Source organism: Scyliorhinus canicula, chromosome 11, assembly GCF_902713615.1.
Source record: "Scyliorhinus canicula chromosome 11, sScyCan1.1, whole genome shotgun sequence".
Classification (NCBI taxonomy): Eukaryota; Metazoa; Chordata; class Chondrichthyes; order Carcharhiniformes; family Scyliorhinidae; genus Scyliorhinus; species Scyliorhinus canicula.
In genome coordinates this window covers 2400246-2425533 of record NC_052156.1, presented here as the reverse complement: position 1 = coordinate 2425533, position 25288 = coordinate 2400246, and the positions used below count along the sequence as shown (strand labels likewise).

The window sequence follows — 25288 nt, the reverse complement described above, 5'->3', positions numbered from 1 at the left end:
CTAGAATTCTGAAATAAAGATGGAATATGCTGGAGAAACACAGGAGCAGGTCAGACAGCAGCGAAGGATAGGAGAAAACGGCTTAGTTTAATGTTTCCAGTCAATGACCGTCCCGTGTGAGAACAGGTCAAGGACCTGAAATATCAACCTGCTTCCTTTCTTCCACAGATTTAAATGGCCTAATGAACTTTTCCAAAATGTTTGTTTCTCATGCAACCGATTACTTATACTGATAATAAATCCAGTAATTAACATTCTCTTCCTTTTACTCTTTCCCGATTACCTATCTGATACTGATGCACTGTTTCCTCAGCCAAAAGCCGGTCAGCTCTCAATAAGTAACTGGGTTGCTGTATTTGCAGCTCCAAATCTGGGAAATTGATACGCTAAGAATCTCGCCTCTCTCCTCCTTTTAAGACATTCCTTAAAATACCTACCTCTTTGATCATTTGTTTTAATAACTGCTCATGTGGTTCAGTGTCAGACTTTGTCAGAAGCAGCATGGGCTGTGTTGCTGTATTAAAAGGAGCTGCAAAAATGCAAGTTGTTGATAGTCATTCCATGTGTCCTTCCACACCATCTTGTTTTAATCATCTTAACTGACAGCATTGTGCAATGCATTCTAGAACCCCCCCACACTGTTCCAAAGCATTATTCGGGTGTTGCAGCGATACCGGTGTTACACCTTCAAACAATAACCAGGTGGTGTGACATGTCAGCCCAGCTGCAGGAAGGTAGACGGACATTGCCCCTGCAGGGGTATGGGTACAAGGTTCACTTTATTGGTGTGCAAAACAAAGCCCCCAAAAATAAGATGCATGCTTCATGTGTAACCATTTGATTAGGGGCAGCACGGTAGCATTGTGGATAGCACAATCGCTTCACAGCTCCAGGGTATCAGGTTCAATTCCGGCTTGGGTCACTGTCTGTGCGGAGTCTGCACATCCTCCCCGTGTGTGCGTGTGTTTCCTCCGGGTGCTCCGGTTTCCTCCCACAGTCCAAAGATGTGCGGGTTAGGTGGATTGGCCATGATAAATTTCCCTTAGTGTCCAAAATTGCCCTTAGTGTTGGGTGGGGTTACTGAGTTATGGGGATAGGGTGGAGGTGTTGACCTTGGGTAGGGGGTAGGGTGCTCTTTCCAAGAGCCGGTGCAGACCCAATGGGCCGAATGGCCTCCTTCTGCACTGTAAATTCTATGTAAATATTAGCAAAGCGTGAAAGAGGAATTCACAAAATTGATCTGCGTAAAAGTGTTAACTGTCGGGAAGGGTTCTAATTAACAGCAAAATTCAAGTCGGGCGGAACTTTTTCACCAAATTGAGTTGTGATTATTATACGGGAGGGTTGTTGGAACAAAAAACAAAGTGGGTTCAACTGGCAGCTCCATGCATATCTGGTGAAGGATTAGCAGGGGGGTTGATCTACACAATAAGAATTTTCAGTTTAAATTGTCTTTTGATCCAACAAATTCCTGTGTTAATCAGTTTTGTGTACTTTTCTGGTGATCAGATCAAAGTATTCAATATATTAGCGGGGAAAGACAGGGTGGATAAAGATAAACTATTTCCACTGGTTGGAAATTCTAAAACTATGGAGCATAGTCAAAAAGTTAGGGCCAGACCATTCAGGAGAGATGTTAGGAAGAACTTCATTCAAAGGGTGGGAGAGGTTTGGAAGTCTGTCCCTCAAATAGCAGTTGAAATGAGATCAGTTAAATTTAAATCTGAGATGGATAGATTTTTGTTAAGTAAAGATATTAAGGGAGACTGGCCAAAGGCGGGTAGATGGAGTTAGGTCACAGATCAGCCATGATCTCATTGAATGGTAGGACAGGCTCGAGGGGCTGAATGGCCTACTCTTCCTATGTATGGTCTGTGAAGATGTTGGATTGCTACAATTTATACTGCAGCTACTGTTTTTTCTCCTGTTTGGTATCCATGTTGTCCATTTGGTTTTAGCTAACTGGATTCACAGAATTTTTTACCTTAAAATTTTTACTAAATTGGGCTGAGATCCCGGAATCTATTTTTGAAATGATTGTGGTAAGATGTGTAAATTCATTGCTCAGCCTCAAAAGGGAAAATAGCATTTTAGACTGGAATAATAGCACAATAGACTTCTACAAGAAGTTCTCTGAGATATTGGGCCCATTGCTGGTGAAGACATTTAATGAGGCAAGGGAGAAGGGAGTCCTTCCCCCAACAATGTTGCAGGCCTCATTGATTCTGAATCAAGCACAAGTAGCAAGTGTGCATGCGAATCGGTGGATGTCAGGCTGTTTTAAACTGCACCGAGGGACAAGGCAAGGGTGTCCCCCTCCCCGCTGTTGTTTGCTCTGGCCATAGAGCCATTGGCTATTGCATTAAGAGCTTCCAAAAACTGGAAAGGGTGGGGGAGGAAAGAGGGGGAGTGGGGGGGGGGGGGGGGGGGGGGGGGGGAGAGGAGAGAGAGAGAGAGAGAGAGAGAGAGACGATTTGTGTGCACTCTTGCTACTGGTGCCTGATACAGCAACCGCACCCACTGAAGCCCTGACCAAACCCGAGCCTTCCTAACACCTCCCACAAATAATTCCACCCGATCAAAGACCTTCTCCGCATCCATCGCAACCACCACCTCCATCTCTCACTGCTCTCAGGGCATCACATTTACGAGCCTTCTGACAAACACATTTCCCTCAGGCCATGACATCTGAACTGCGAGTATCATAAACACATCCACATAATGCATTTGATCAGCCATCCAAAAATACTTCCCGTCACAAAAGCACGGTAAATAGGATTGTGAATTTTCATTCATGGGATGTGAATGTGCTGGCAAAGTCAGTATGCGTTGTCCCAACTGCCCATATTCCAATTATCACATCTTGCAGAGAGAACCGTGCTCCCCAATAGACAACTTACATCCCTGTTCAGCAGCTACATCAGCAACATAGCTCGGGAGAGATTTGGAAGGCCGAGTTGGAGTCAGCATGCAGCAAGATATACCCAGCTGTTCAATTTCACATCGGCATCCTGCAATCGACACCAGGCCCCAGTACACATCACAAAATCTGCCACCACATGCTTCAAACTAGTCAGCCAATGACCACTTGTTTCAGTTTTATAATAAGTGGCACTTCCGGTCTCAACTGGGCACAGGTGGTCCCATTTTATTTTCTCATTCTTTTATTGAACTGACCTGGCATTTATTGCCCAACCCTAATTGCCCTTTAACTTCATGGTTTGCTCGGCCATTTCAGGGTCAACCACATTACTGTGGGTTTGGGGTTGCATTGGCCAGACAAGGAAAAGATGGCAGATTTCCTTCCTCGTAGGACATGAGTGAACCAGATGGATTTTCATGAGGACCTATTAGGTTTCATTTTCATCATAAGTGAGAGTAGCTTTCAGTTCTATATTTTTACTATTTTTTTTCTTTAAAAACATTTTATTAGGATATTTGTAGTTTTTATAATAATAACGATAACAGTGACATAAACATGGTACATAAAACATTTCCATCCCCATCACGTTCTTTGCAACCCCAATAATGAAACAATAGCCTAACTCTTCTCCCCCCCCCCCCCCCCCCCCCCCCCCCCCCCCCCCCCCCAAAGATGTCTGTCTCTGCTGACATTTAAATTTTCTCCGATAAAGTCGACAAACGGCTGCCACCTCCGGGCGAACCCTAACATTGACCCTCTTAGGGTAAACTTTATTTTATCGAGACTGAGAGACCCAGCCACGTCACAAACCCAGTTCTCTCATTTTGGGGGCTTCGAGTCCCTCCACATTAACAGTATCCGTCTCCGGGCTACCAGGGAAGCAAAGACCAAAACGGCAGCCTCTTTCTCCCCCTGGACTCCCAGCTCTTCCGACAATCCAAAGATCGCCACCTCTGGACTCAGCACCACCCGTGTTATATGTACCGTGGAAATTGCCTCAGCGGAACCCTGCCTAAACTCTCTAAGCCCAAAACATGTGGCCATGATTTGCTTGACCTCCCGCGCACCTCTCACTCCTCTACCCCAAAAAACTTGCTCACCCGGGCCACAGTCATGTGTGCCCAGTGGACTACCTTAAATTGTATCAGGCTAAGCCTGACACATGATGAGAATGTGTTAACCCTGCTTAAGGCATCCACCCACAGACCCGCCTCTATCTCTCCCCCGAGCTCATCTTCCCACTTGCCCTTTAGTTCCTCTATCCGAGTTTTCCTCCGACTCCATAAGTTCCTTGTAGATATCCGAGACCTTCTCCACTCCCACCCATGTTCTGGACCCATCGGGTCTGCACCGGAGGGCCAATTTAGCATGGCCAATCCACCTAACCTGCACATCTTTGGACTGCGGGAGGAAACCCACGCAGACACAGGGAGAACATGAAGACTCTGCACAGACAGTGACCCAAGACGGGAATCGAACCTGGGACCCTGGAGCTGTGAAGCAACAGTGCTAGTCACTGTGCCGCCCACAGGTTACAATGACGATTAGCCTTTGCCTTGAGTAGGGAGCAGGCAGAATGTTGGTTGGAGCACAAGCTGAACTAAACGGTGAATGTAATGCCGTTCTACAGTTTGTTAGCAGCCTAAGTTCCCATAAGTTCTTCAAATCTGGTATCTCAAAGATGTGAGTTTAAGCTTTAAAAGTCTGCTCAAACCTCTTTAAAGATGGGAATAGATTATTCCTCATGGGTCAGTAAGTGGGCCATGTTGCAGCAGTGAGGGGTTAATGTGTACATATGTTGTTTTTCTACTGTAATGATTTCAGTACCAGGCAAAGCCTAGCATTAATCTGTACGAGCATAGTTTAATCACAAATTCACGCTCCTTTCTAGACAAGGATTCCTGTTAGAGAGTGTCACCTGATAGCTATAGGTTATTGCACCCAGAGGTGACTGGCTGTCCCATCTCTATCATTCTATTCATTTTTATTTCTCATTGTGTTTACAAATAGGAGTTGATTTGTTTTTACTAGTATTGCTTGACATGCACATTTGTTGAATAGTTTGCACTTGAATAGAGTTTTAATTTGTGCTCGTTGAGATGTTATTTTGAAAGATATTTTTAGGGAATATTCTGTGAAGTCTGTTTGAATGATTTAATTAAGCTGGGAAAGATTAATGGAGTCAGCTTGTCTGAAGACTTGAGAGTAAAGGTTCTAAGTGCGTACGTTTGTCATGAAACTATGGTCGTGGTTTTATAAGTAAATAAGTAAAAGGCTTTTACGGCTTACAAAGGTGTTATAAGTGAACAAGTGAGGGATATTACATTTATTTGTTCCCAAAAGTGGGGGTAATAAGAAAGGCTTGATATATTTTGGAAGGAAGTTAAGTCCTGAGAACAATGGAATTGAAGATGGTAGAGAAGAAGGATATGTTGAGCTGATTTGGTGTCGTCCTGGAAGCAGCCCAGGGCTGGGAGAAAGTAAAGTTTAAATTAGCCAGAAAAGTCTTGAGTTGCAAAATAGTCTATTCTAGAAGTTTCTTGGGTTTCCACAGCAGAGTAAGTACGTTGGAGAGGTCGTGTGGCATAATTTTATTAAAGTGACAGCAATTTTGTCCCTGGTGATACTGGATTTTTATAGTTAAACATCTATAAGGTAGCGTTACCCAGAAGGTGTTTACTTGTGAGACTGGCCAAGTAGAGAGTCTTTTGGGAGACTATTTTCTAACACTAATTTTAACTGTAATCTGGCCTGTTTAATTTTTCTTGTTAATAAACCTTTCCCTTTTAATTTCCCAAATCCCCAAAGTGTTACTGGACCTGTATGACCTGTAAACAGTTTCCCCCTGAGTTGGTTTGCTCAGCAGCTTACACTGCTGTGATTGTAACAAGATGTAATTACTGAGGAACGGAACATTGAAGTTTGTACATGTATAGAATATTCCAGAAGGCAGCAAAATGGTACACATAACCTCGGAGTGTTCATGACTTAGTGTGATTTCAATTTCTTACATTAACAAGATAACCATAGGGGGCAACATAGTGGCGCAGTGGTTAGCACTGCTGCCTCACGGCACCAAGGTCCCAGGTTCGATCCCGGTCCTGGGTCACTGCTTGTGTAGGTTTTTCCCCCACAACCCAAAGATGTGCAGGGTAGGTGGATTGGCCACATTAAATTGACCTTTAACTGGAAAAAATGAATTGGGTACTCTAAATTTATTTATTTTTTAAAACAAGATAACTATTGATGGTCCTCATAAAACCTGTGAAATAAATTGGTATTAATATAAAGGTTGTATAGCACTTTTCACATTCTCACATTACCCCCCAAAGTACTTATGAACACACAGTACTTTTGCCTTAGCCATTTGTAACAGCAGGTTCACACAGACAGCTGTGTGATACTGACCACATAATCCTTAGTGATCTTTTGGTGATGATTTTAATGATCTTTACTCCACCTGCACCATTTACCTCCGAGTCTCCCATGGATCTATATTTGTTTTCCTTGTTGCGATATTGACAAAGCCAGAAGTGAAACTGTTAATGCTGAAAAATGTAGTGGTTGCAATAACATTTCAAAAAGCCTGGTGCTAACTGTTGAAAGCGCTTTTCTATTCTAGCACATAGTGAATAACTTGTCCATAACTCTTCTTGCAGTCTGACTTTGTGCGTCCAGGCCAGTCTTTCATTATCCAAGTGCTCATCCATTCAGAACCGCCAAAATAGCTGGACCAGGCAAGAAACGACAAAATCCTGAGCCCGACCCCATCAGTGACGCAAGCAAAGCTCCCGTATTGGCCAAGAAACTGAAAATGGCCAACACGGCTGAGAACAACAGGAGGAAATTGGGATGGAATCAGGAGGAGGCCACAAACAAGAAGAAACTGAAGGACAAAGTCAACCAAGAGAATAAGGATGGGAAGACGACTGTCAGTGGTGAGCCTAAGAAAGGTAAGGAGGTTTGAATTGGAAGAGATGGTCCAGTCTGAGTTGGGACAGTGGTTCCTCGTAGCATGCTGTTACCCTGAGGTTGTAATAGATTTGCAGATTTTTGCATTTACCTGTTGTTGGGCTGTTCAAGCTGCAGCCCTGGGCCTCCTTCAACTCTGATCTCTGGCAATCTGTCCGTGTAACTCAGGGTCAGCAATAACTTGCATTTATGTAGCTGTGATGTACTAAAATTAACAAAGGGGCTTTACAGCAGCATTATCAAACAAAATTTGACTCCCAAGCACACAAGGAGATGTTGGGACAGGAGACCAGGGGTAGGTTTTAACAGACATCTTATTTAAAAATAAATTTAGAGTACCCAATTTTTTTTTCAATTAAGGAGTAATTTAGCATAGCCAATCCACCTACCCTGCACATCTTTGGGTTGTGGGGATGAGACCCACGCAGACATAGGGAGTGAGAGGTTTAGGGAGTTAATTCCAAAGCTTGGGGCCTAGTCAGCCAATCGCGGACACTTGAAATTGGGGATGCACGAGATCCGAATAGGTGGAGCACCGATCCCAAAGGGTTATAGGGCTGAGAGAGAGAGAGTTGGGAAGTAGTGAGCTCGTGGAAGGATTTGAAAACACATGAGGATTATAAAGTTGGCATTGCCGGACCTGGAATCGACCTAACTTGCAAACATCGATAGAGGTGGGTAAATGGGACTTTACACCAACTTGAATAAATGCAGAAATCTCTTTATGCCTCTGCATTTTTAGTTTGCTAGTTTGTCCTCTTTGACTTCAAACTAAATAAATTTACTGTGCATGCGTAAGTTGAAATGTATGAATCCTTGTAGCAATTTCTCCTGTGTGGGCTTAAGTTAGACTTTCTGGATTCTTTAACCAAATAAAACATCACATGCACCTGCAAGTTATTCATTATGGGTGGAAGAGCAAAAACTCATCATACTTTTGAGAACTTGTATAATGTTAATGCAAGGCCTCTCTTAGTTTTTCCAAATGTGGAACATTCTTACTGGCATTGCAATATCAGAGCAATCGAATCACACAATATTATGGGATATATGGCACACGCTATTCGGCTCTGCCTGTTTAAGCTCCACTCCAACCCCTTCCTATTTTTCCTCATCTCAATCTATCATTGGAGCCACCTATTCCTTTCCCCCTCAGATGCCTTTTTAGCTTCCCCTTAAATGCAAAGAAGGATCATATTGGACTTGAAACATTAACTCTGTTTCTCTCTCCACAACTGCTGAGTTCTTTCAGCATTTTGTTTCACTTTCCCACCTAGTTTTGTATCAGCAGCAAACAATATTTCATTTGGTCCCCACATCCAAATCATTGGTACTGATTGTGAAATGCTTGGGCCCAAGCAACAATCCTTGCAGGACCTCACTATCACAGCCTACCAAGCTGGGAATGACTCATTCATTCCTATTTTTTCTGTCCATTAACCAGTCCTCAGTGCATGTCTGTATATTACCCCCAATCCCATGGCCACAATAGAAAATGTTCTCTCTGTCCACTCTATCAAAGCCTTTCAGAATTTTCAAGACTTCTATTAGGTCACCCCTCGGCCTCTTTGCACGGGAAATGAGACCCAGCCTGCCAATTCATAGCTGATTTGGATACCTATAAATTTCTAGTATCTCTTCACTGTCTTGATGTCCTTTTCATCATACGGTGAACAGCTGCAAGCTGTACTCTAGTGCGGAAGAGCCTAAGTTTGATGCAGGTTTGACATTAATTCCCTACCTTTCAGTTCTATCCCCCAAACGAAGCCTATTCTTTGCTTTTGTTTGCAGCCTTGCTGTGGGGTAATTTTTAGTGAATGGTGTATTTGTTCCTCTGCCCCACCCAGACTTTCACCTTCCAAGTAATAAGTGACCTTTATTATATTAGAATTATTGGGGAGCCATTCTGGTCACAGCTCACGTCACTGACTCCTGACCACTCCACCCACTCTGAGGGACAGGGGAGAAAGATGGGAACAACAGCCGTCAGTGTGTTGCTGAACTTCCCTGTATTTGTTGCACAGCTGTTGGTGGTCTTAGATCAGCGTTCAAAAGGGCGGAAAAGAAGTAAATGGGAAAAATATGAATTAAATTTGCCTTTTCATGCCACTTTTATACACACCAAGCAATTAACATGTTTTGGGTTGTTGATTTGAGTTTGGCTTGGGAAGTTTGTGTAGGTGGTGTTTCACTGTTGAGCATTATTGTTGGAGATGGTCAAGGATGGAAGATTTTTTTTCTCTCCTCGCAGGTCTGTGACCCCTTACTACATTACCGTTGCACAGGTGATAATTCCTCGGCACCCGCGCTCCCTCCCTGCTGAGCTGGTGGGTGTCGGGAAAGGGGATGTTGTGTAGTGCTCACTGTACACCGTGTCTGACACACTGCGACTGGCCTGGAAAATGCAAACTTATTGATCTTCCAGTTGGTTTGGGGAGAAGGAAAAATTGTGCCCCTTGAACCTATCTGATCCACTGAATCTGTTTCTGTATATTAGATTTGCCAAGTAATGAGGATGCATTGCAAAGGCTAGGCAGTAATGGTAAGTCGTGGAATGTGCCTGTGTTCTGACTGTTCTGTCGCTGATTGTGTTTAATAGCAGAGGTGTGGAACTGTACTAAGTGCTCCTCATTTTTGGTATGAATGTTACCTGCCTTTTGTGACTCAAATGCATCAAATTGCTTCAAGGCATATTATCTTTCAATTTAAATGCATTTTGAACAGAACCGAGCAGTGGACTAGTTGGGGGGGGGGGGGAGGGGAAACAAGGAAATTTGCATCGGGAGTTCGGTAAAGTGGGACAGGATAGAGTGTGAAATTCAGGAGTAAAAGAAGTACACTTGGCATTGCATTTGTCGTTTCTGTGCCTCTAAACTGGGTTGTATCTGGAGGAGCTATGTACAGCTGTGCTGAATTGCTGAGTTTTACCTCCGATCCCCTTGTTCCAGGAGCAGTTTGAGGTGACGAACCAGGCCTATTGTACAGCATAACAGATTACCCAAGTGGCATCCTCTTTCTTCCTTTTAGTATTCATGCTCTTTGTTAATTAGGTCTTTGGCCTAACTCAGCTCACAAACAGCTAAACATTACCTCCTCGCTTTTGTATGCTGTGCCTCTAGATGCAAATAAGAGTTCTTCACTTTATAATCCCATCAAATTTGTGCAATTTACATTGACCTGTGTACCTGCACACCAAACTTCATTTAAAATCTTAACATTTAAGATGTACTTCTGTTTCCTGTTTTTCCACAAATTTTATTGTTGGTGTGTGCCTAAAGGATGATCCATTTTGGTTCTGCACTCTGTGGGAATGCCAGAGAGTTGATGAGCTGTTGATTTGGTTGATGTCACAACGACATTTCTGCTTTGAACGAAAAAACTTTTGAGGGATGCACCCTAACTCTTGGGTCCACCCCAGGGAGTGATCTGTATCGCAGTCAGTGCTGTGGTAGCTGTGTGCGTTGGGAATACTATTCAGAGAGTCACGTCTAGTGACGATCAGATCCAGCTGTTGCCAATTCCCTGATCTTGGATGTCTCCAGGGCATCTGGATGGCAGTAAAGCTCAAGCAGTCTCTGTCCTTTCTCATTCATCTTTCCCAGCATGGTGTCTGAGACAGGAGGTTCAGGCCTCTGGGTCTGTCACCACTCTGTGCTCTTGTGTTAAAACCCCCAGTAGGTAAAGATGTTCTGACTTTGGGGGGAGGGGGTTTACAAGAGCACAGGAAATAGGAGCAGAATTAGACCATGCGGCCCATCGAGCCTGCTCTGCTGTTCAATATGATCATGGCTGATCTTGGGCTTCAACTACATTTACCCGTCCGTTCCCATATAGGACAGCAGAACCTCCCGATTCCCTGGGGAAATCAAAAATCTGTCTGTCTCAGCCTCTAGTGAAACACAGCAATGGAGCATAGAAACTCATGAGGTTAACTGACCTTGTTTGATTTGACGGGGATAGAGGGAAAACATTCTGAACCTTTTTTATTGGCTTACATCATCTAGAGTTTCGTTCCTTACCATGAAGCCGATGCCTTGCCCACAAGTTCTTACCCTGTCAAATGATCTGTTCATAGCTTCCCTACAAGAGATGAAATTAGCAATGCTCAGTTCAATGTTCATTTTATCAAGATCCATGTCAATCATAGCTGTCTTGTATGTATGTGCTCTCGTTCAGCTGCTGGCCTGCTGTCAATGTTATGCTAATGTTCCAGTTTTTCAGTAGAAGAGTTGGTATCTTTTGTTTGGGTTGTTTGCCTTGTGTGATGGATTCCATAGAGCAGAGACTGTAAGCTCCAAGCACCCATTGAAGCAGATGGGCCATGGCGAGTCAGACCTTGCTGCTCAACTTGAGGTGGGTGGTGGCTGACCAATTGGACACTATTTTCCTTCCCACCAACAGAGATGGTCCATAGCACCTGTTCTCTACACCAGTCGAGTTGGGTTTACTCCTTCAGCCATCAATTCTCTCGAGGTAGCCACAAAGCTGTGGGGCTTTTTGCCCGCCAAGGAGAGTTTGGTTGGCGTGTCCACATGCAAATTAACCTGCACACTGCATGTCTGGGTGGGTGGAAGAAACCTCTGAAGCTTTAGCATGTGACCATGAGGGACCCAGTCTGTGCTGCCATGAGGCAGTATAGCTGAGAACTTGACAATGGGGCGGCTGCGTGCTGACAGCGAGAGACCTGGACATTTTGTCTCTTTCGTAGAATATTGTTTTCATAGAATTTACAGTGCAGAAGGAGGCCATTCGGCCCATCGAGTCTGCACCGGCTCTTGGAAAGAGCACCCTACCCAAGCCCACACCTCCACCCTATCCCCATAACCCAGAAACCCACCCAACACTAAGGGCAATTTTGGTCACTAAGGGCAATTTAGCATGGCCAATCCACCTAACCTGCACATCTTTGGACTGTGGGAGGAAACCGGAGCACCCGGAGGAAACCCACGCAGACACGGAGAGAATGTGCAGTCTCCGCACAGACAGTAACCCAAGCTGGGAATCGAACCTGGGACCCTGGAGCTGTGAAGCAGTTGTGCTAACCACTATTCTACCGTGCTGCCGTCACATTGCTGCTAGTCAGCAGTGTAGGCTGAGAATGAGAAACACACAGTGCACACAAGTGGAAAGCATGCTAGCTCTCTTCACCCACATACTAGGTACAACATGACGGCCTGTTGGACACCCTTAAAAAAAACGTTTAGTAGCTAAACTGTCCCTCTCCCTCCAAACATTGAGCGCTATGCTTGAGCAATCAACGTCAACCATCATATTAATGGCAAGTGGCACTATTAAACCATTGTTTCTGTTACCAATGTGTTTTAAATTTTGTGCAATGCTTGGCCATTGAGGCGTTAACATGTTAAACTGATGTTTGTGTGGCCGGGGACAGCTGATAGGTTTATAAATGGGTACAGCCATAATAAAGTTTGGGAATTTCTACAGTAGAGTTTTGGAGGAGGATTGTGTCAGTATGAAAATATAAAGATGGTAATTTCATTCAATTTCCTTCAAAATACTTGTTTCAGTTTGTAATGATTCCTTTTTTAAATCCGTAGACGAACCAGACTGCCTGATTTGCTTTGCTTGTTTATCTGTTGCATTAGTTTTGCTCTGCATTGTGTAAGATCAGATGTGTTGCACGAGTAACTATTTTGAGTTTGAAAATACTGGGTCCTTCCTGCTTTTAAGTTGACTGGAATAATCTCTGGCTGTAACCCAGATAAATTACTGGTGCCAACTTAATTGGAGTGTGTCTCTACATAATACTGATCTTGGGTGAAACCATTTGCAGTTTTTTTAGAATTAGAACAGTACAGCACAGAACAGGCCCTTCGGCCCTCGATGTTGTGCCGAGCAATGATCACCCTACTCAAGCCCACGTATACCTATACCAGTAACCGAACAACCCCCATTAACCTTATTTTTTAGGACACTAAGGGCAATTTAGCCTGGCCAATCCACCTAACCCGCACATCTTTGACTGTGGGAGGAAACCGGAGCACCCGGAGGAAACCCACGCACACACGGGGAGGATGTGCAGACTCCGCACAGACAGTGACCCAGCCGGGAATCGAACCTGGGACCCTGGAGCTGTGAAGCATTTATGCTAACCACCATGCTACCGTGCTACCGTTATGCTACCGTTAATCAGTTTCTTTCCAATCAGACTTCAATATGCGTTTGGGTTCCGAAAGCCAAGTGTCCAGCTTTGGAATGTTTCAAATATGTGACCGACTGTAATGTGGGGCACCGTGCTGTTCATTCACATGAAGCGCGCACCACCTAGATCATAGCTACCCCCTGACTAGTCGAGTGAATTCTTTGTGATTTTAATGGATTTGTACAATGTAGGGGTTGCTGGTAATGCCAGCATTTATTGCCCTTGGGAAGGTGATATCAGAAGGTGATACCACCTTCTATACAGCTGCAACATGACTTGCCAATTTTTATACTCAATGCCCCGGTGATACCACCTTCACAAGGGCACAGTGGTCAGCACAGTTGCTTCACCACGCGCGCTTGGGTCTCTGGTTCGATTCTCAGTTTGGGTCACTGTCTGTGCGGAGTCTGCACGTCCTGCCCGTGTCTGCGTGGGTTTCCTCCGGGTGCTCCGGTTTCCTCCCACACTCCAAAGATGTGCAGGTTGGGTGGATTGACCATGATAAATTGTCCTTGGTGTCCACAAAAAAGATGAGGTGGGGTTACGGGGATAGGGTGGAGTGTGGGTTTAAGTAGGGTGCTCTTTTGCAGGGCCGCGCAGACTCGATGGGCCAAATGGCCTCCTACTGCACTGTAAATTCTATGAAACTAAATGGCTTGCTGAACCATTTCGGAGGGCAATTAAGAGTCAACCACATTGCTGTGGGTTCTGAATCACGCAGGCCAGATTGGGTAAGGACAGCAGATTTCATTCCCAAAAGGGTAATTGTGTACCAGGTGGGATTTTACTACAAGCAATGATGGTTTTCTTGATGCAGTGTCACCTAAACGGACTTGAGCAAAGCTATAGCTCATGGAATAAAAGGGACAGTAGTGATAAGGAATTGGCTAGGCAACTGCAAATAGTAATGGTTAAAGAATGTTTTTTGTGCTTCATGTGTCAGTGTCAAAAGAACAAAAAACAGTACAGCACAGGAACAGGCCCTTCGACCCTCCAAGCCTCTGCCGACCATGCTGCCCGTCTAAACTCAAATCTTCTACAGTTCCGGGGTCCGTATCCCTCTATTCCCATCCTATTCATATATTTGTCAAGATGCCCCTTAAATGTCACTATCGTCCCTGCTTCCACCACCTCCTCCAGCAGCGTGTTCCAGGCACCCACTACCCTCTGTGTAAAAAAAAAAACTTGCCTCGTACATCTCCTCTAAACCTTGCCCCTCACACCTTAAACCTCTGCCACTAGTAATTGACCCCTCTACCCTGAGAAGTCTCTGACTATCCACTCTGTCTATGCCCCTCATAATTTTGTAGACCTCTATCAGGTTGCCCCTCAACCTCCTTTGTTCCAGTGAGAACAAACCGAGTTTATTCAATCTCTCCTCATAGCTAATGCCCTCCATAGTAGGCAACATCCTGGTAAATCTCTTCTGCACCCTCTCCAAAGCCTCCACATCCTTCTGGTAGTGTGGCAACCAGAATTGAACACTATACTCCAAGTGTGGCCTAACTAAGGTTCTATACAGCTGCAACAGGACTTGTCAATTTTTATACTCAACGCCCCGGCCAATGAAGGCAAGCATGCCGTATGCCTTCTTGACTACCTTCTCCACCTGTGTTGCCCCTTTCAGTGACCTGTGGACCTGTACACCTAGATTTCTCTGACTGTCAATACTCTTGATGGTTCTACCATTCAATGTACACTGTATTTTCCCTATGTGCATTAGACCTTCCAAAATGCATTACCTCACATTTGTCCGGATTAAACTCCATCTGCCATTGCTCCGCCCAAGTCTCCAAACGATCTAAATCCTGCTGTATCTGTTGACTGGGTAGCACAGTGGGTAGCACAATTGCTTCAGAGCTCCAGGGTCCCAGGTTCGATTCCGGGCTTGGGTCACTGCCTGTGTGGAGTCTGCACGTTCTCCCCGAGTCTGTGTGAGTTTCCTCCGGGTGCTCCAGTTTCCTCCCACAATCCAAAGATGTGCAGGTTAGATGGATTGGTCATGATAAATTGCCCTTAGTGACCAAAAAAGGTGAGGTAGGGTAACTGGGTTTCGGGGTTAGGATGGAGGCATGGGCTTAAGTAGGGTGCTCTTTCCAAGAGCCGGTGCAGACTTGAAGGGGCGAATGGCCTCCTGCACTGTAAATTCTATAAAAGGGCAGCACGGTAGCACAGTGGTTAGCTTTGTGGCTTCACAGCACCAGGGTTCCAGGTTCGATTACGTGCTGGGTCACTGTCTGTGTGGAGAGTGCGCGTTCTCCCCGTATCTGCGTGGGTTTCCTCTGGGTGCTCCGGTTTCCTCCCACAGTCCAAAGACGTGCAGGTTAGGTGGATTGGCATGTTAAGTTGCCCTTAGTGTCCAGAAAGGTTAGGAGGGGTTATTGGGTTAAGAGAATAAGGTGGAAGTGAGGGCTTAAGTGGGTCGGTGCAGACTCAATGGGCCGAATGGCCTCCTTCTACACTATATTCTATGTTCTAGACAGTCCTCATCATTATCTGCAATCCCACCAACCTTTGTGTCATCCGCAAACTTACTAATCAGACCAGTTACATTTTCCTCCAAATCATTTATATATACGACGAACAGCAAAGGTCCCAGCACTGATCCCTGCGGAACACCACTAGTCACAACCCTCCAATTAGAAAAGCACTCTTCCGTTGCTACTCGCTGCCTTCTATGACCTAGCCAGTTCTGTATCCATATTGCCAGCTCACCTCTGCTTCCGTGTGACTTCACCTTTTGTACCAGTCTACCATGAGGGACCTTGTCGAAGGCCTTACTGAAGTCCATGTAGACAACATCCACTGCCCTACCTGCATCAGTCATCTTTGTGACCTCCTCGAAAAACTCTTATCAAGCTGGTGAGACACGACCTCCCCTTCACAAAACCATGCTGCCTCTCGCTAATACGTCCACTTGCTTCCAAATGGGAGTAGATGCTGTCTCGAAGAATTCTCTCAGTAATTTCCCTATCACTGATGTAAGGCTCACCGGCCTGTAGTTCCCTGGATTATCCTTGCTACCTTTCTTAAACAAAGGAATAACATTGGCTATTCTCCAGTCCTCCGGGACATCACCTGAAGACAGTGAGGATCCAAAGATTTCTGTTGGGACCCTTGCTTTTCCTGATATATATTAACCATCTAGACCTTGGTGTACAGAGCATAATTTCAAAGTTTGCAGACAATATGAAACTTGGAAGCACGGTGAGCTGTGTGCCGGGTAGTGTTGAACTTCAAAAGTCCTTTAAGGAATGGATGGGCAAGTGACAGGCAGGTGAAGTTCAATGCAGGGAAATGTGAAGTGATTCATTTTGGTCGAAGAATATGGCAAAACAATATAAAAAAGGGTACAATTCCGATGGTGGGTGGGTCCGGGGGGGGGGGGGGCAGAAGCAGAGGGACCTGGATGTATATGGGCATAGATCATTTAAGGTGATAGCACAGGTGGAGAGAGCAGTTAATAAAACAGTTAATGTCAGGGGGGGCCTGTGAACAACTCCCACAAGTGACTTCTCGTCTTTACCATTTCTTATTTCTACCTAAACTGTTTCCACATCCTGGTTGGCTGAAGTTGGTTCATCCCTCTCTATTGTGCTCACATCACCAGAGCCACTCCTCCCCTTTTCCTCACTTCTTCTTAAATATCCTGTACCCCTCAATATTCGGGTCCCAATCCATGAACTGCAAGCAAATCCGCGGCAAATAAAATAGAGGTGCTCTGAACTGCCAGAATCCAGTCTCTGCAGACTTCCTGTCGCTGTGCCAATCAGTGCTCTGCCAATCAGTTACAATCTGCTGCTGAATCCGACGATGCTGGAGGGATTTATGAAGGAATCAAAAAAGCAACAGGCCTCGCAGCAAACAGATCACCCTCCTTGAAGACAGACTGGGATGATCATCACTAAACCTAGCAAGCAGATGGGTTGTGGGTGCAGAACTATCTTGAACTGTACAGAACGGAGATGTTGTCAGTGTAGAAGCTCCCAGCGCCGTTCCAGAACTTATTTTGTCATGGTGGACACTGAGCCCACCATAGTTGAGCTCAATAAGGCCATTGGCCATCTTGCCAGTGGTAAAGACTAAAGGAACAATGGGATTCCACATGAAAGTATCGAAAGTCTCCATGAACCTTTTGTGTATGTTTAAAAAAAAAAAAAGGATTTGTGCCTCGATGAGTGGTGCAAAAATAGTCACCATGGACCAGAATGGGATTGCAGTGACGAACAAATATTGAGGCATCTCTTTGTTAAGTATTGAGGGGGGGAGGTCTTTGCTCATGTTGCTCTGACCAAATTGCAGACCCTGGCATCACACACCTACCCTGTGTCACAGTGCGGCTTCACAGTTGCAGGCGAAGTGCCGTGAGCAGCTCGGACCACTTTACATTACCCTCATAGACCCCTGCAAACCTTCAATCTCGTCAGCAGAAATGGAAAATAGGCTGCCTGTCTGGACTCGGCGTAATTTCTTCTATCAAGGAGAATATGCAGTTTTATCAGTTACGATGGGGCATCATTAGAGGTTTCCGAGATTATGGGAAGGGGGAAAGGGCTGCATTCTGGCACCTGCTGACTAGTATATATTTCTCCATGATGCTAATTTTCACTTTTGGTGATACCAACAAGGGTGTCTATCTGCACGCCACAGCTGATGGCAAGCTGTTCAACTTGGTGCACAAAGTGTGTTGTGTCCTCGTTTGTGAGTTGCTGCTTGCTGGTGTCTCTCTACTGGCAGCCCACACTGAAGCTGACTTGCAGCAGCTTGTATATCAGTTCTGCCGGGTCTGCAAGGAGTTTGCACTGACGATCAGCATCAGGAGGACTGAGGTTATGGACCCGGATGTAGAGATCATCGACAGCTTCACATATCTTGGATCGGCAATTGGCACCAACCTGTCCCTTGAGGCTGAAATCGGAACCAGGATTGCCAAGACTGCAGCCGTTTTGCCAAAGTTGAGAAGTCAGGTATGGACCAAAGCAAACTAACTGAAAATACAAAGTTCCACTCCCTCCTTTGCAATTGTGAGGCCCAGGCAGCTTATGCAAAGCCAAGAAAAGTGACTGAGTGGCTTCCACCCACTGCCTCTGACAAATATTGGGCACCTCATGACAAGGCAGTGTGCGGGGATCCACAGCATGTTTGCTGCCTTTAATCAGTAGTGACTCCGTGGACTGGGTTGTGCAAGCCAAATGGATGGCGGCTGAAAAGACTTGCTTTGTGGCGAGCTTGCTATCGGCACAAGACTCATTGGTCACCCACGCCTGCGACACAAGGATGTCTGCAAGCAAAACCTGAAGTTGACCAGGATCGGAGTCGGTGAATAGGAAGTCTTTGCTGCTAAGTGGAGTGCCCGGAGACAAGCAGTCAGGAAGGACATGGGCAAAGCAGAGGACAAAAGAATGACTAGATGGTGGTAAAGAGAACCCACTAGAAGGAAAAAACATCAGACTAAGGCTATTCATCTGTGTCAGCCGAGGGAGCTGCCATTCATGGATCGACATTCACAGCCACAGCATGTGATGGCCAATACAGAAATTACACATACCCTGAGCAGTCTAACATTTTCTGAGACTGACAGATGTCCCAACAATTAAAGCAAGGGCTTGAAAAGTGATGATTTCCTGAAACAAGACACATTTTTGTCCAAATTCATGAAAAATAAAACAGCAGGATTGGGTGGGGGTTTTGGGTACTGGGTGGGTTGGATGGGGTTGGGAAACCGTCTGGGAATGCTGGAAGCAGTGGCAAATAATCTGAGGCTGAAAATGATTATTATAATAATTATCTTTCATGTCACATGTAAGCTTACATCAACGCTGCAATGAAGTTACTGTGAAAAGCCCCTAGTCGCCACACTCCGGCGCCTGTTTGGGTACACAGAGTGAGAATTCAGAATGTCGAATTCACCTAACAGCACGTCTTTTGGGACTTGTGGGAGGAAACCGGAGCACCCGGAGGGAACCCACACAGATACGGGGAGAACGTGCAGACTCCGTTCAGACAGTGACCCAAGCTGGGATTCGAACCTGGGACCCTGGCACTGTGAAGCACAAGTGCTACACAGTGTGCTACCGTGCTGCCCTATGAGAACTGCCTGGTGTGATAGGGTAAAACTTTAAAATGCAGCACCCCAACAGTATTAGGTCGAGATGATTAGACAGGATTGGGTTTGCTATACAGGTTTTATACAGTTTAAATAACTTTAAATAACTTTTAAGGGCAGCACGGTAGCATTGTGGATAGCACAATCGCTTCACGGCTCCAGGGTCCCAGGTTGGATTCCGGCTTGGGTCACTGTCTGTTCGGAGTCTGCACATCTCCCCGTGTGTGTGTGGGTTTCCTCCAGGTGCTCCGGTTTCCTCCCACAGTCCAAAGATGTGCAGGTTAGGTGGATTGGCCATGATAAATTGCCCTCAGTGTCCAAAATTGCCCTTAGTGTTGGGTGGGGTTACTGGGTTATGGGGATAGGGTGGAGGTGTTGAACTTGAGTAGGGTGCTCTTTCCAAGAGCCAGTGCAGGCTCGATGGGCCAAATGGCCTCCTTCTGCACTGTAAAATTCTATGTTACGAGTCACGTGCCGATTTCAAGCTGATTCCTAACTGTGCAGTATTCTTGCTGTGTGTCAGCATTGGAATCATAACTGGCGTGAGATGCTTTTATTCTGCCAGCTTTCGTGAAGTTGTTGATTTTGTTTGTAATCGCACTCCGAGCCTCTACCCTGGGGAAAATTAAGCAAACTTCCACCTGAATTGACATTGTGTTCATGTGAAATGTTTTGCTCAATTCCTAGTTGATAACATTTATCCTAATAACTAGTTGTGTGCCAATTCATTTAATTTTGAGCAGTACCAGCTAAATGGCTATGCTGTTCACAACACCCTCCATTTGGTTGCATGCTGCAGATGCTGTGCTGGAAATCATGGCTGTTTGAGGATTATTGCGGCATTCAAATTAGCTGCATGTTTCATGCATCACAACAGTCACTAAACTTTTAAAATATTTTGTTGTCTGTATAGTGCTTAGGGACACAGTGAGGTCGAGAAAGGAACAGAGAGATGGGAGGAAGCCAATTCAGTCTTTGCATAGAGTTCCACGAGATTATGGCTGAACTGTATTGTAACTCCATCCACCCATCCTGGCTCCAGATCCTTTAACACCCTGGGCTGGCAAAAAAACCTAAAACACAGATTGAAAATATGAGTTTGGCTCGAATCTACTGGCTTTTATAGTAAAGTATTCCACTCTTCATTGTCCTGTGCATGATCGTCTCCCGGGCACTCTGGTTTGAAGGTTGTGGGATAATATTTTGGGGGAATTTGAAAGGAATTGACAAAGTTGATAGAAACCCTTTCCATTGAGGAAGTCTACTATTGCTACTTTGTTGGTTCCTCAAAGGTATTTGTCCAGAAAACCATCCCTTGCACACTCCAGAAATTCTTCCTCCTATTGCATTGTGACTAATTTGAGTCACTCAATCTATATGCAGATTAAAGTCATCCATAATCTCAGATGTTCCTTTATCACATGCATCTCTGATTTCCTGTCGAATGCTATTCCCAAAATTACCCCAACAAATGTTTTTTGCCCCTTACCTTGACCCAGACAGATTCCATATAATCTACCAATATTTTTCCTCAATATTGTATTAATATCTTCTTTAATCAACAGTGCAACTGCACCACCTTTTTCTCTCTGCATTTCGTTCCCAAAACCTGGATAGCCCTCAATGTTAAGCTCCCATCCTTGGTCACCTTAAAGCCATGTCTCTGTAATCCCAATTATATCATATCCTTTGACATCTATCTGTGCAACTAATTCATCTATTTTATTTTGAATGCTCTGTGCGTTCGGGGACAAAACCATCAGGCCAGTCTTTTTGAAGTTCTTTGACCTGTCCCTACTGTTTTTTTACAGTGCCATTATCTGATCCAGGCCTTGATTTCTATACCTCTTACCTTTCTTATTCTCATTGCTGTCTTTTTCTTGTTCTTGGTCCCCTTGCTCTGAATCCTTGCATATGTTTCCCCTACCATACTAGTTTAAATCCTCCCCAACCTAGCAAGTACCCTCCCCAAGGACATCAGTCTCAGTCCTGCCAGAGTGTAACCCGTCCAGTTTGAACTGGTCCCAATGCCTCGGGTATCCAAAACGCTCTCCCTCACACCATCTTGTCAGCCACTTATTCATCCAACATACCTGCTATTTCTACTCTGACTAGCATGTGGAACTGGTAGTAATCTTGAGATTGCTACCTTTGAGGTCTGGCTTCTCAACTTTCTTCCAAGCTCCCTATATTCCGCTTTTAGGACCATATCCTTTTTTACCTATGCCGTTGGTACCAATGTGCACCCCAACAATTGGCTGTTCACCCTCCCCCTCCAATATGTCCTTGAACCACTCTTGAGACATTTTTGAGCCCAGCACAAGGGAGGCAACATACCATCTGGAGTCTAAGTTGCGGCTACAGAAACACCCATCTACTCCCCTTACAATTGAATCTCCTAAACTATTGCATTCCCACATTTTTTACTCCTCCCCTCTGCAGCAGAACCAACAGTGTGCAACAGATTTGGCTGTTGGCTGCTTTCCCCATAGAGGTGGGTCAGTAAATTTGCAGATGATAAGATTGGTGGAGTTCTGGATAGTGAGGAGGGCTGTTATCGGCTGCAAAGAGACATAGATAGGATGCAGAGCTGGGCTGGGAAGTGGCAGATGGAGTTTAACCCTGAAAAGTGTGAGGTTGTCCATTTTGGAAGGACAAATATGAATGCGGAATACAGGGTTAACGATATGGTTCTTGGCACTGTGGAGCCGCAGAGAGATTCTTGGGGTCTATGTTCATAGATCTTTGAAAGTTGCCATTCAAGTGGATAGAGCTGTGAAGAAGGCCTATGGTGTAGAACATAGAACATAGAACAGTACAGCACAGAACAGGCCCTTCGGCCCTCGATGTTGTGCCGAGCCATGATCACCCTACTCAAACCCACGTATCCACCCAATACCCGTAACCCAACAACTCCTCCCCCCCCCCCCCCCCAACCTTACTTTTTAGGACACTACGGGCAATTTAGCATAGCCAATCCACCTCACCCGCACATCTTTGGACTGTGGGAGGAAACCGGAGCACCCGGAGGAAACCCACTCTCACACTGGGAGGACGTGCAGACTCCGCACAGACAGAGACCAAGCCGGGAATCGAACCTGGGACCCTGGAGCTGTGAAGCATTTATGCTAACCACTATGCTACCGTGCTGCCCTATGAATGTGCTAGCATTCATTAGCCCAGGGATTGAATTTAAGAGTGGTGAGGTGATGATGCAGCTGTACAAAACCTTGGTAATGCCACATTTGGAGTAGTGTGTGCAGTTCTGGTCGTCTCATTTTAGGAAGGATGTGGAAGGTTTGGAAAAGGTGCAAAGGAGATTTACCAGGATGTTGCCTGGAATGGAGTAGGTCTTACGAGGAAAGGTTGAGGGTGCTAGGCCTTTTATCATTAGAACGGATTAGTTCTATAGCTCGATCTTGGTTTTGGACAATGCTCGGCACAACATCGAGGGCCGGAGGGCCTATTCTGTGCTGCACTGTTCTATGTTCTAATGGAGAAGGATGAGGAGAGACTTGATGGAGGTTTATAAGATGATCAGGGGAATAGATAGAGTAGACAGTCAGAGACTTTTTCCCCGGGTGGAACAAACCATTACAAGGGGGCATAAATTTAAGGTGAATGGTGGAAGATATAGGGGGGATGTCAGAGGTAGGTTCTTTACCCAGAGAGTAGTGGGGGCATGGAATGCACTGCCTGTGGAAGTAGTTGAGTTGGAAACATTAGGGACCTTCAAGCGGCTATTGGATAGGTACATGGATTACGGTAGAATGATGGGGTGTAGATTAATTTGTTCTTAATCTAGGACAAAAGTTCGGCACAACATTGTGGGCCAAAGGGTCTGTTCTACATAGAACATAGAACACTACAGCGCAGTACGGGCCCTTCGGCCCTCGATGTTGCGCCGACCTGTGAAACCATCTGAAGCCTATCTGACCTACACTATTCCAGTGACCACTTAAATGCCCTTAAAGTTGGCGAGTCTACTACTGTTGCAGGCAGGGCGTTCCACACCCCTACTACTCTCTGAGTAAAGAAACTGCCTCTGACATCTGTCCTAGATCTATCACCCCTCAATTTAAAGCTATGTGTCCTCGTGTTGGTCATCACCATCCGAGGAGTCTCACTGTCTACCCTATCTAACCCTCTGACTATCTTATATGTCTGTATTAAGTCACCTCTCAGCCTTCTCCTCTCTAACGAAAACAACCTCAAGTCCCTGAGCCTTTCCTCGTAAGACCTTCCCTCCATACCAGGCAACATCCTAGTAAATCTCCTCTGAACCCTTTCCAAAGCTTCCACATCCTTCCTATAATGTGGTGACCAGAACTGCACGCAGTACTCCAGGTGCGGCCGCACCAGAGTTATGTACAGCTGCAGCATGACCTTGTGGCTCCGAAACTCAATCCCCCTGCTGATAAAGGCTAGCACACCATATGCCTTCTTAACAGCCCTATTAACCTGGGTGGCAACTTTCAGGGATTTATGTACCTGGATGCCGAGATCTCTCTGTTCATCTACACTACCAAGAATCTTGCCATTAGCCCAGTACGCTGCATAACTGTTACTCCTTCCAAAGTGAACCACCTCACACTTTTCCGCATTAAACTCCATCTGCCACCTCTCAGCCCAGCTCTGCAGCTTATCTATGTCCCTCTGTATCCTATAACATCCTTCAGCACAATCCACAAAGCCACCGACCTTCGTGTCATCTGTAAATTTACTAACCCATCCTTCTACACCCTCTTCCAGGTCATTTATAAAAATGACAAACAGCAGTGGCCCCAAAACAGATCCTTGCGGTACACCACTAGTAACTGAACTCCAGGATGAACATTTGCCATCAACCACCACCCTCTGTCTTCTTTTCTGTGCTGTATTTTCTATGTTCTATGTTATTCCCCTCCATAGTGTCCAAAGTGGTATATCTGGTTTGCAGTGGAATGGCCATAGGAGATTCCGGCACTGTTTTCCTAGCTCGCTTGCTCTGTCTGGTGGTTCCCCCATTCCGTTCTTGTCTGTGGAATCTGAGCATGCGATGTGACAACCTCTCTATACTTGTTGTCCACGAGACTCTGCCTTGCGGATGCTCCACAGTGTCCCCAGCCGCCCGCTTCAGCTTCGAAACCTGAGCTTGCAGGAACTGTAGATGGAGACACTTTCAGCGCACATGCTGGTCCCGGGTACTGGAAATGTTCCTGGCTTCCCACATGAAGCAAGAGGGGCAAATCAAGGATTTGAGCTCTCCTGCCATGACTTATCCCTTTAATTTAAAGCTTTGGGAGATCCTTGATATTACCTTTTATCCAATTCTCTTGGCCCTTCTTTCCATGTCCTCGTTGTGAAGGAACTGGCGATTGGTTCAGTTTTTTTCAACAAACCGTTAGTAATTGTCAGGAATAGAACATAGAACGATACAGCGCAGTACAGGCCCTTCGGCCCTCGATGTTGCACCGACATGGAAAAAAAAACTAAAGGCCATCTAACCTACACTATGCCCTTATCATCCATATGCTTGTCCAATAAATTTTTAAATGCCCTCAATGTTGGCGAGTTCACTACTGTTGCAGGTAGGGCATTCCACGGCCTCACCACTCTTTGCGTAAAAAACCCACCTCTGACCTCTGTCCTATATCTATTACCCCTCAATTTAAGGCTATGTCCCCTCGTGCTAGCCACCTCCATCCGCGGGAGAAGGCTCTCGCTGTCCACCCTATCTAACCCTCTGATCATTTTGTATGCCTCTATTAAGTCACCTCTTAACCTTCTTCTCTCTAACGAAAACAACCTCAAGTCCATCAGCCTTTCCTCATAAGATTTTCCCTCCATACCAGGCAACATCCTGGTAAATCTCCTCTGCACCCGTTCCAAAGCTTCCACGTCCTTCCTATAATGAGGCGACCAGAACTGTACGCAATACTCCAAATGCGGCCGTACCAGAGTTTGGTACAGCCGCATCATGACCTCATGGCTCCGGAACTCAATCCCTCTACCAATAAAGGCCAACACACCATAGGCCTTCTTCACAACCCTATCAACCTGGGTGGCAACTTTCAGGGATCTATGTACATGGACACCGAGATCCCTCTGCTCATCCACACTACCAAGAATTTTACCATTAGCC

The 25288-nt window shown here is 45.5% G+C and overlaps 1 protein-coding gene across 1 annotated transcript in view; it reads left to right on the top strand.

Annotated features, from left to right (window-relative positions):
• Positions 1 to 25288, top strand: part of usp19 (ubiquitin specific peptidase 19) — a 148533-nt gene that overhangs the window by 5858 nt on the left and 117387 nt on the right. The window contains 2 exon segments of the mRNA XM_038812099.1: positions 6583 to 6876; positions 9393 to 9437. Coding sequence (XP_038668027.1) covers positions 6738 to 6876; positions 9393 to 9437 — 184 coding nt within the window. The 5' untranslated portion in view covers positions 6583 to 6737.